This window comes from Chenopodium album, chromosome 7 (genome assembly GCF_948465745.1).
Source record: "Chenopodium album chromosome 7, dcCheAlbu1.1, whole genome shotgun sequence".
In the NCBI taxonomy this organism is placed as follows: Eukaryota; Viridiplantae; Streptophyta; class Magnoliopsida; order Caryophyllales; family Amaranthaceae; genus Chenopodium; species Chenopodium album.
Genome location: NC_137840.1, coordinates 49,062,019 through 49,073,517, shown reverse-complemented (window position 1 = coordinate 49,073,517; position 11,499 = coordinate 49,062,019). Strand labels below are relative to the sequence as shown.

At 34.6% G+C, this 11,499-nt stretch overlaps 1 protein-coding gene and 1 non-coding gene across 2 annotated transcripts; both read right to left on the bottom strand.

The window, feature by feature from the left end:
* Positions 1–291: 291 nt before the first annotated feature.
* On the bottom strand, positions 292–4,090 carry LOC145639033 (serpin-ZX-like). Its single transcript, XM_081690130.1, has 2 exons — positions 3,615–4,090; positions 292–1,301 (listed from the first exon to the last, which is right to left on the bottom strand). Exons 1-2 carry the CDS (start codon positions 4,002–4,004, stop codon positions 522–524), a joined length of 1,170 nt encoding a protein of 389 aa, XP_081546256.1. The 5' UTR covers positions 4,005–4,090; the 3' UTR covers positions 292–521.
* Positions 4,091–10,130: 6,040 nt separating this feature from the next.
* Positions 10,131–10,237, bottom strand: LOC145641092 (small nucleolar RNA R71). Its single transcript, XR_014115159.1, has one exon. It is a non-coding gene; the product is annotated as a small nucleolar RNA R71 (small nucleolar RNA).
* Between the last annotated feature and the right edge of the window lie 1,262 nt (positions 10,238–11,499).

Below are 11,499 nucleotides of genomic sequence, written 5' to 3'. Positions count from 1 at the left end.
GAACTGCAGTGACCATTAAGGTTACTTTACGGGACAAGTTAAAACGATACACACAGGGTAAAACAATACATGCCGCCGGCCAATTCAGCCTTGCAAACTGAAGCCATGGCCTATAGATCATCATTTCATTTCAACAATATAAATTTCACTGCAAACTCTTGGATTCTGGTACCTTTTGTTAGGCATCTGGTAAAGCCTCTTATTATGAGATCAGAGAAACTATTCAAAAAACTAAAGAGGAAGCACAAATGCACAATTCATGGCTAGTTGTACTCTATCAGAGTAGCTGTATTATCATCAAACACAGTTATATTATTAGCTGCCAAACACCAAGATCTCATGCACAATACAGACAGTATCTCCTACAGTAAATAGAAAAATTATGCAAAACATCACACAATAAAAATACAAAGATAACTAGGCACTATTTAATCAAACGAAAGCGTGAAAAAGTTAACTGATGTATGGCTGTGGTATTATTCTCTGATATTTTTATCGCATTGCTTCAGAACTCGAACTTTCTAACTCTCAAGAGGATTCTTAATATGCCCACTAAATAGCACAACTCCAGTCATGTCTTCTCTTATAAGGAACATAAATGGATGATCAGCCACAAAGTCCAGCTTAGATTGAATCATTATGCTCCTTAAAGCTACTACAGCAGCAGAAGCAGCTGCCGCTTCAGTACCTTCCTCATTGACTTCGATAAAGGATTTTTGGAAAATGCTCGATACATAGAGATTTTTGGCCACGGGAGAGTCTACCATTTCAGTGAGGCCACCCCCTGTAAAGGGCAATTCGACTCCTAAGCCCTTTAAAACTTTGGACGCTTCAAATCCAAATGAAATCTTGAATCTTGGAAGCCTAAAATCCCCCACTTCAACCTTTTCAAATGGAAGGTGTTCATTTAAGAAACCAGATTGAGAGCTTACTTTCTGTATCAAAGCTGGAAGCCCATCTTTGGCATCTGGAAGGAAGATATACATGGAAAACTGTCGCTTGTCTTCTCCTTGTTTGTAAGGAAGACTAAGGACTTTAAATCCATCAAAAGCTCTGATGAACTGTTTCTTCTTGCTGGTCATAAAAGGCACTTTAACTGAGCTACCACTTAGTAGATGGAAGTCGTCTTCCTTTGTTTTCGAAACATCAAACTTCTCATTCCATGCTCCCTTGAAGTAAACCGCATTTGCAAAGATGAGCCTGGTTGTGTTATCAACAGACCCAGGAGGCAGCAACTCTTTGATAAGTCCACTAGTTTGCTTCTCAGCCCACGAATTCACATCAGAGGCCACTTCAACTGCCTACATAAAAAGAACTAAGTGTGAGTGGCATGACCGTGTGAATAGTGTGTTAATTAGGGCAGTGTCAAAAAAAAAAAAAAAAAAAAAAAAAAAAATGGCCATGCGCAAAACTACAGCATGTCTTTTGTCATGACTTAATCATAGTAGGTGTCTGAGTTTATGGAGCAAAATTAAGAATGCCAACTACATACAAGTAATAAATAAATGGTTAATGGAACAAAACATACTTGTAGATGAGGAAAGCAGATAAGATTTACATTGGCATGTTCTGTTTTCTCAAGTATTTCTAGCCTCTAAATAAGCCACAATACTTGAGAAAACAGAACATCCCAATGTAAAATCTTTTGACATGACAGTCAATGATTGTCACTGAGTACGTTAGACAACCAAACCGAAAAAAATAATTATAAAGATAGGAGTTACGCGCTGCGAGCACACAACCTATAAATTTTATTAACCTGTAAAGTTACAAGAGGCAGAGGACAACTGGTCTTCCAACACTAGAACATATCCCTGCTAGGTGGAAGCTGTTTTATAAGCCCAAAAAAAAAAAAAAGACCTTTGGGTCCAGCAGTTTTGATTCTTAAGGGTTTTTATTTATTTATTTTTCTCATATCATAAATAGCATGTCAATGTGAATTTTACCGTAGTAATAATTGATTCATGTACGCAAAAGAATAATGTTTGCTATAAAATATATACTAAAAGATAAAACACTTTCCAGCTACAATCTTAGTTTAAAAAATTATCATAATTTGTACCATATCCCTCTCCCTCAAAACTCCCTTATTATAATTCCAAATGGTAAAATAATTTTGTTGTACACTTGTATAACTAACTTGCCATATATTGTGGATAATATACTCCGTACTAATTAATATAATAAAGCATCATTGTCTATGTGTTCTCTTCCTATCATAACTGAACTTGATGATAACAAGCAATAACATTTAGTTTTGGACTTGGCTTCAAAGGAAAACAAAAAAAAGTGATGGTCACAAAAAAGGTGTTCTTTGAGAAAAGATAGAAGGGGAAGAGATAACAAAGTTTCCCAAATTCAGTGTAAGAATCGAATTATCACATCTGAAAAGTTTGATTCGCCCATCAATTCTTACCAGAATAGAGGAGCATCTGTCAGAAGAGCATCAAAGAAAGGAATCAATGAATGCTGAATGCCAAATGTACCGTCCATGGGCTTTATTCTTGAGTTGTAATTATTCTCAAATGGATAAACAATGCTTTTAGACTTCTATTGCATGATAACACGATCAAGCATAAGCACATATAATTAACTAATGTCAATAAATCAATTCTATCACATAAAACAGCAAAAACTTTGCATGCTGAACAACAATCCTAACTAAACCTTCTAATTGGAAATGAAAACAACCATAATAGCCGGTGTTCAGCAATTATAAGTCTTATCAAGGTAGACTAATGCAAAGTACAATTGCTTTTTAGTTTTCAGCACTTATAAATCAGATGACATACCAAAACATAAACTAGGCATAACAACTAAATTTCTGAAATTTTCATTCATAATACAGAGATATTGATCAAGTTATATGTTTAACATCAATGGAAGGGTTTATTTAATTCCTATTAACCTGCAAAAATCATATCCTTCACTCACACCTCTCACGCCAACTTGCCAAGATCTATATGCTTAAGGATTGAGGAAAGAATTGATAACAATTTGAAAACCCCAAAGCCTCTTAACAGCTATAAACAATTAAATAAACACAAACACCCTTTCAAAAAATAATAAAAAAACAAATACACACACAAAATCAAAATCAAGCATCTAGAAAAACTGCAAAATGAACTGAAATCAACTACCTAATTTGTTTCTTTCAAAAAAAAAAAAAAAAAAACCTACCTATTTTGTTGAACTCAAATCAAGTTTAATTAGAAAGAACAACCATATATTAGAGTTAGTACATAGTAAAGAATTATACTGTATATAATTTGCACCACAATTTCAATGTAACAAACAAAAATTCAAAACTTAAACACAGATATATCTAAAATCCTTGCAGAATCGATAAATAATATCTGCATATACAGTAATGGGCTTTTAAGTTTATCAAATTCCAAGCAAATAAACAACAGAGTAAAAATATAATTAATTTCTGCAAAATATAACGGAACACACAAATCAAGCAATTTCCTAAAATTCCCGCAAAATCTAATATTCCCTGTCTGTAAAAGTTGTTCCCATTTAAACTTAATTAAATCACAAATAAAACTCAAAACACGAACAACATTTAATAAACAAAACAATCAAACAAACAAAAAGAAGGGAAAACATACTTTGTTCAGAAAATCGACTTGATTAGAAGCAGCCTTATAAACATCATCAACAATCTGCTTAAAAGTGGGTTTAAGAGGAAGAGTTTGATCAACCCAAACCCCATTTGCGAAACTCAATTTGGGGCCACCAGAAGCGCTACCATCAGCGAAAACAAGCGACACAAGTTCAGAAGAAAGCTTGTTGAGATCGTCGGAGGATTTGGACTTAAGGTAGGATAGAACCTGCTCACGGGTTGACCCGGATGACCCGGCTGCGATGAGGCTTAGTACGACATGGAGTGATAATGGTGAGAGAACAAGGTTTGTGTTTGCTGCCTCGATTGATGACACGTGTGATGTGAGGGATAGGGAGACGTCCGTTTGGTCGGTGATTGCTTGTCGAAGGTCCATTTTGAGGTCGGTTATTTGGACAAAGGATGGAAATGAAAGACAGGGGAGGATGTTTTGGTTATTTGTTTTCAAATGCTGAGATTGCGATGAGCTTTATAGGAAACGGCTTTATTGTTCCATGTTAGAGCTTGTTTAGCATCATTTTTTTATTTCCAAAATTTGCCAACAATAATAAATTTAGCATATTTGGAAAAAAATTTAACATTGTTGTTTAGTACCTTTTATGAATCTAACCTAAATTGAACGATCTTTAGATTATTTTTAAATAGAATGACCTTTCACACACATTTGCCAAAAATGGAACGTGATTCTGTTTAATGGGTTATTTGTGACACGTCTCACAATATTATTGGTAATTTTTTTATAATTTTTTTGAAAAAAAAATTAAAATAAAAAATTACAGTACTTTGTTTACAAAAACAAATTAAAAAATGCATAAAACTAAAAAAAAAAAATCCCCTTTGTCGGCAACCACTCGACCGCCAATCAGTCTCCTCCTCCCCACCCTCAACCGACGGCAAGAATCCCTATCTGGCGCCGGTGGAACACCTGCTGACCCAAACCCCAACCACGCAGCCCATACTCTTCCCCTGAACCACCTCCCCCCACCCGAAAACCCTCTCCCTCCCCTCGTAAAACCTCCTCTCATCACCGGCCGACGTCAAATCCCTTTCCCCCGTGCCGACAAACCTATTTCGCCCCTTTTACAGTCGACTCCACTCCATTCCCTCATCAAACCACCACCCAAAAATCCTAAAACCCTAAAGTCGAGTGGTGGTTTTAGGGTTTTTGAATTTTTGGGTGGTGGTTCAAGCCTTCATGGGGAAGGGATAAGTGGTCAGGGTTAGGACGTTGTTGCCGGCGTCGGTAGGGATCTCTGGCCTCCGACGGGTTTGGGGAGGGGGAGATCGGGTGGTGATCTGGTGGCTCCCGGCAAGCCAAGGGGAGGGGTTTTCTTCAGTTTTTTTTTTTTTTTTTAGTTTCTATTTTTTTCAAAGCTTTTTTTATTTAAGTTTTGTTTTTTAAATTATTATTATTTAAGAAAAATGTTAAAATAAAATAAAATGTTTTAACCAATCACCATGTAACACGTGTCAAGTGTAACCTGTAAAACAGGTTACAGGTTTTTTGTTCCATTTTTGGCAGATGTATATCAAAGGTCGTTCCATTTTGAAATAATCCAAATCTTGTTCCATTTTTTGAAGACCACTGAAAGATTGTATTATTCTTCGCAAATTTTCCTTTTTATTTTCAATTTTCTAATATTTTGAAAACAAAAAAATAATTAAAAACGGTAAACCATAAAAAAAAAAAAAAAAAAAAAAAAAAAAAAAACAAAAAAAGTGTTTTTACTATTTTACAATCGTTTTCAAAATTATCATGATTTTAATAGGTTAGATCATCTTTTGATTCATTATATGACATGTATCATACTTGCTCATCATACTTACTCTGTTTAATTTGTAGTTACAACACTTTCTAAAACGAAAATGTCACAATAGTTATCTTATATGTCTATTTTATATACTGTAGTGATTTACCCCCGTCCCTTGGTCATAATTACGAGTTTTTTTTGCTCTTTAGAGCCACTTTTATTGCTAATGTGTGCTTTCTATTGTTTTCGTAGTTTTGGTAGCATTTTGTAGGAAATTGCACCTTTAGAGCATTTTTCACGGGATTATTTGGAGCAACTACGAGCATTGGAGGAGTACGACCACCTTTTCGTAGAGCAAGATCAGTTGGAGTCATCAAACCAGTGATTAGAGGCTCGACATAGGAGAAGTCGAGGCATTGGACCGAGTTATCAAGCCCCAAAAAGGAAACTCGGATTAGGCTAAAGAGTTGAAGCCCAATCATTAGTCCAAGTTTGCCTAAGTAGCCTCGCCCGATCGGATAAGCCCTCCCCCTGAGGCACGCCCGACTGGGCGGGGCATATGACCAAAGAAGCTGCCTCTCGCCTTGTCTCGCGCCCAATCGGGCGCGAGAGATGCATTGAGAATCGAAAAAACGGGCTCGACCGGGCGCGTGTCTTGGAGCGTATTTCCGGCGAATTTTTACTTAGATTTTAATTAGGAACTTTATGTTTTGTATAAATACGTTTTAGCAGCTTTGATACAATTATCTCTCTCTATTATTAGTTTAATCTTCTCTTAAGCTTAAACTTCTCTCTTGTTTCTCTCTCTACAACTCTTAGTTTAATTCAATTCATCATTTCTATTAACTTTGGTAACAATTTCTTCCCTTTTTGTTTCAATAATTTATTTGCTTTTGTTTATCATGTTTTGCTTAATTGCTTTGATTAGTTTAGATTTAATTATGAGTTAGTAGATTATTTTCTAGGGTTGTGGGGATTCATAAATAATATGAAGGGGTAATTTATTATTGTTGATTGTCAATGCTTGATTAATGTAACACCCCAATAATTCTCCCTCTTCCAAACCACTTACTTTAAATAAAAATAGAGGAGAACCATTGGCATGTTACCACCACGTGTTAAAACGTTAAGGCTTTATCAAAGTATTGCAGCGGAAATCCAACTTAAATATTAAAATAATATAATTTAGAAAACCAATAAGTCAAAGCTTACAAATTGGAACCATAAAGGCCCTTATTAAAACCAAACCAATATTCAAAATCCCAAAACATAATTAAAATAGTATAACATAAATAAGTTCAACACAAAGAACGAATACTCTCAATCACACCAATCCCTTTACAACGCGTATGTCAAATCCCCGAACTTCACATCATCAAGCTAACCTGTGCAATACTGCTCCTCAATAATACAAGTGTAATAATTGGATCATCACAGGGTCATTGAAAGGCGAAGGCCATGACCAAAAGAAAACACACAAAAGCACGCAATCAGCAAAGCTGAGTACATACAAGCTACAACGTACCAAACCTAGCATGCTCAACTAATTAAAGTAAATAAACATACAACACGAATTCATTAATCAAGACTCCACACTTAAACAATTCAATTGACTCAACATACTTTCTAACCAATTCTAAACACTCGACTCTTTATATTTAATTTAATTAATTTAGTTTGGAGTAAGCAATAGACGAGGTTGTCCAATCCACCAAATCATTTTGGTCTCAAATGACCATTTAAAATAAAAGTTTAGCGCGATGCAAGAATGGGCGCGACTCCATTCTCACAAAGTTAGTCTAGGATCCCATCTAACTTTCATTATAAAATAAAAATGTAAATACCAAAAGAAAAGATGACATGTTGATCAAACAAGCCTCGGAAAAGCCACGGGCTACCACCGTGTACCCCAACCCATAATTGTCAATACTCTAGAAGTGCACGCTTTCCAGAGTTTTATTGCTCATCCATGTTTCACTTTACGTGATTACAATTTTAATTAATAACCGACTCAATCAAATAGACCATACATAAAAATCATACATCAATTTAATTTTAATCTTATTTAGAACAAGGGTGATCACATCACAAATTGACTTTTAATTTCATTAAACTTCCAAATTATCCAAATTGTTGAACATAGTCAACTCACCTAGCCATTTCGACTTAATCCACCTTTACTCAACATACTAACAATTCATGATTGAGTAATAAAATAAATAACAACCTTGTGGAATAATTAATAAATTCACTCTTCTTAAACCATTCAATTTCAATCCTTTAATAATCCAAATGTGGTTAACAAACCGATCCAATAAAAATATGCTTGTATCAACATTCCATACAAACAATTAATCTAATATAATTCAACATGTTTGCATCCATAATTCCATACAAACATAATCAATTCACCAAAACATGTCTCATAAACATAAGCACATGAATTAATTAAATGTATAACCAAACAATTTTCATCCAAGTGTTCTCTAATCATGAAACTAAGTTCTTTTCTTTGGTACCTAAACATGATACTACTTACAACGAAGTAGACATGTACGTACCTCGTGTAAACAATCCTTTGTGCCACTTTTAATCACTTAAAAGTCTCCTAGAGAATAATCACTTCCTAGAAAGCAACCAACAACAATAAATTAATACTTAACCAAAATTCCAGCAATATAAATTAGATTAAAAGTCCTTAAAACTTCATTAAAAACATGTTTTTATGCTTAATTAATCAATAGAAATCCAATAGGAAAAAAAGCCCCAATTTAATTAGTCATAAGAACCCTAAAATCCCAATTTAAATAAATTGAAACCCTAGGTTTTAAAATTATAAAATCTGAAAATTATAACAACAATTATAATCTGAAATTATTAGCTTAAAACATCAAAAACATGATTTTGATACTAAAAATATAAATTTTATACTATAAAATCAAAACCCAAAACTAATTATATGAACATTAAGCAAAATTAAGAAAACAAAGGAAGAAGAAGGGGGGAAGGAGATGAGATAGCCACGGTGGTGGCTGGCTGGTGGTCCGCCAGCGAGCAGGGGGCGGTAGCGCCGGAATCCGGCCAAGGCAAGTGGCGGCAGCAAGCACTTGGTGGGCGGCAATTAGGAGGAAAAGAAAAGAAAGAAAAGAAAGAAAGAAAAAAAAAGAAAAGGGAAAGAAAAGAAAATAAAATAAAGGAAAAAGGAAATAAATAAAATAAAGGGAAAATAAAACAACTAACCTTTTGTGTGGGAAAAAATTTGGGGATATATGGGGTATTTATAGGAGAGAGAGTGGTGTAGGGTAAATAGTAAGATTGGGCCTCATAAAATTGATGGGCCAATCAAGTATGTAAGTGAGATTGAGTTTGATTGTTTGGACATAAATATAGAATGAAGGCATGGATAAAAATTTGTACCAAAATAATTTTCGACCCAAAATTAAAAATTAAAACTTTTGAAATTAAATTCCGGAAAAATACAAATAAATATTATAAATAAAATATAATTTCATTTATAATATATTTAAAAATACGGGGGATTACAATTAATTTCCTATTGATTGATTTAATGTTATGCAACTAGATTAGACCTTGTTTAATTGTATGAGTTTTGCAATATTGATTCGAGATTCGACAAATGAGAATTGATGTTTAGGCTTAGTTTCAATAGACAGGTTAATTTATAAATTGGTTAAGTCAAGATTCGAAATATGTGATTTAATGCCAGTAGATTAATTATGTGATTGTAATACGTAGCGAAAGCCCTTTATGGTCTGATTAATTAATGCATTGATTATTGTGTTTTACCCTGCAATATTATTTATTGGTTAACCTATACCCTAGGCTTTTATTATTTGATTTTCTCCTAAAACTTTAATCTCCGTAGTTTAGTACTTTTCATATTAATAATTTGGTTACTTAATAATTTAGATTATTTAATTTAGTTAGGAATAAATTGATTCGTTTCCTTGTGGTTCGACCCATCTTCCCTATCTGCATAGTTAGAGGACTTAGGAATTATTTTTGAGTGGGTGATACGACTTTATCCTGTCAAAATGTGGCGTCGTTGTCAAGGAAACGGGTGTATTTTTATTTCAGATTAATTTTGTAGTTGAGATTATTCTCTCCAGTTTTAGAGAACGAAATTTCTTTGAGACAAATTTCTCATATTTGTTTGTTTAGTTATGTGTTTATGCCCAGGAGTTCTAGATCAGGTTACATTCCATTCGATCCTAAAATCGAACGATCTTTTCATAGACAGAAGACCCTTTATAGATAGGTATGAGACAATTCCGAAGGTAATCCACCTTTGGAACCTCCATCTAATTCCAGCAATTCAAAAGTTTCAGAGATGACGGCACCACCACCACCTCCTCCAGCTCGCAAGCTTAGCGATTATTCGCAATCGCCCATGACGAATTTTCCACATCTTACTCCTACTTCGGCTCTTGATGGAGTACAATTCAAGATCAAGCCCCAATTTATAACGATAATTGAAAGAAATCAATTCAGTGGAGCTAAGGGTAAAGATCCTAATCTTCACATTGCAGATTTCTGTCAGTATTGCAATACCATTAGGCAAGCTGGGGTCACACAAGACCAAATCAGGGAGATTCTTTTTCCCTTTTTATTTATGTGGAAAAGCTAAATTGTGGTTTAATGGTTTGAATATAACTCCACTTGGTATTACTGACTAGGAAACTCTTGATTTAAATTTTTATAATAAATATTACCCTGCATAAAAAACAGCTTTACTAAGGAGAGTAATTCATAATTTTTTCCAAGAGCCAGATGAAACTCTATATGAGGCTTGGGAAAGGTTCAAGGATTTGTAGAGAGAATGCCCCCACCATAATTCGGCATAATGGCAGTTGATTCAAGCCTTTTACAATGGGCTTGGAAATACATCTAGAACAATTCTAGATTCTGCAGCTAGTGGGAGGTTTATGAATCTTAATGTTGATAATGCAGGTCAACTTATCGAAGATATGGCAATTCATAATTCCCAATATGCGAATCGTAGAGGGTTTACTAACAAAGGAAAACATAATGTTGATTCTGTATCCTTTGTGCATACTCAATTAACATCTATTTGCCAAAAATTAGATAATCTTAGTACTACTATTCCTAATTCTATAGCTAATGTTTCTGCTGTCAATAATACTAATGAAGCTTTTTGAGAAAATTGCGGAATTGTAGGACATTGGGAGAAAGATTGTAGGAGTTCCATGTAGAAAGTTAATGCCTTCCAAACCTATAGGCAAAATAACCCATAATCCAACACTTATAATCCTGGCCTCCGGAACCACCTATATCTTTCCTACCGGAGTACCAATGTTCAAAATCCTCCACCTCCACAACAACCACAACAACAACCACCACCACAACAAAAATGTTACCATCCTAACTCTCGCCAGATTACCCAATCACAAACCTCCTCATCTTCTGACCCTGCTTTGTCAGAAATTAGAGCGATGTTATCAAGTATGCAAAAGCACATGGAGAGTAGGGATGCACAAATTGATTCGATTCTAGCTCATAAAAAAATTATGGATAATCAAATTACGCAGATTTCATCTACCCTATAAACTTGTCAGCATGGAGCCCTACCATCGCAACCAATCCACTCTACGGATCATGCTAATGCAATTACTATAAGGAGTGGTTCACACGATGATGGGTTTCCTATGCCCAAAGAGGATGAACCTGTTGATAATCCTGATTCCTTTGTACCAAGTGCTAATGTTGTTACCCTGCAGGGCTACAAGATAAAACTAATTCTTCTAATGTTTCTTTGCAGGGTAAATCTCAAGACAAAGGTGGAGATGTGCAGGGCCCAATCATCAAACTTCCATTCCCAAATAGACATTTGAAGAGTAAGTTTGATAAGTAATTTGGTAAGTTCTTGGAGGTTGTGAAAAATTTGCAGGTAACAATTCCTTTCAATGATTTAATCACTTAGGCTCCTGCATATGATAAATTTATGAAATATATTTTGACTAGAAAAAGGGCATTTGATGAGGTAGAAACTGTAGCTTTTACAAAGGAATGTAGTGCTTTATTGCAAAATAAATCCCTCATAAATTAAAGGATCCTGGTAGTTTTTCTATCCCTTGTCAT

Coding starts and splice junctions, on each gene's coding strand:
- LOC145639033 (XM_081690130.1), bottom strand. CDS start 4,004: ATGGACCTTCGACAAGCAATCACCGACCAAACGGACGTCTCCCTATCC. Junction 1,302..3,614: donor AAGTCGATTTTCTGAACAAA/GTATGTTTTCCC, acceptor CTTTTTATGTAG/GCAGTTGAAGTGGCCTCTGA.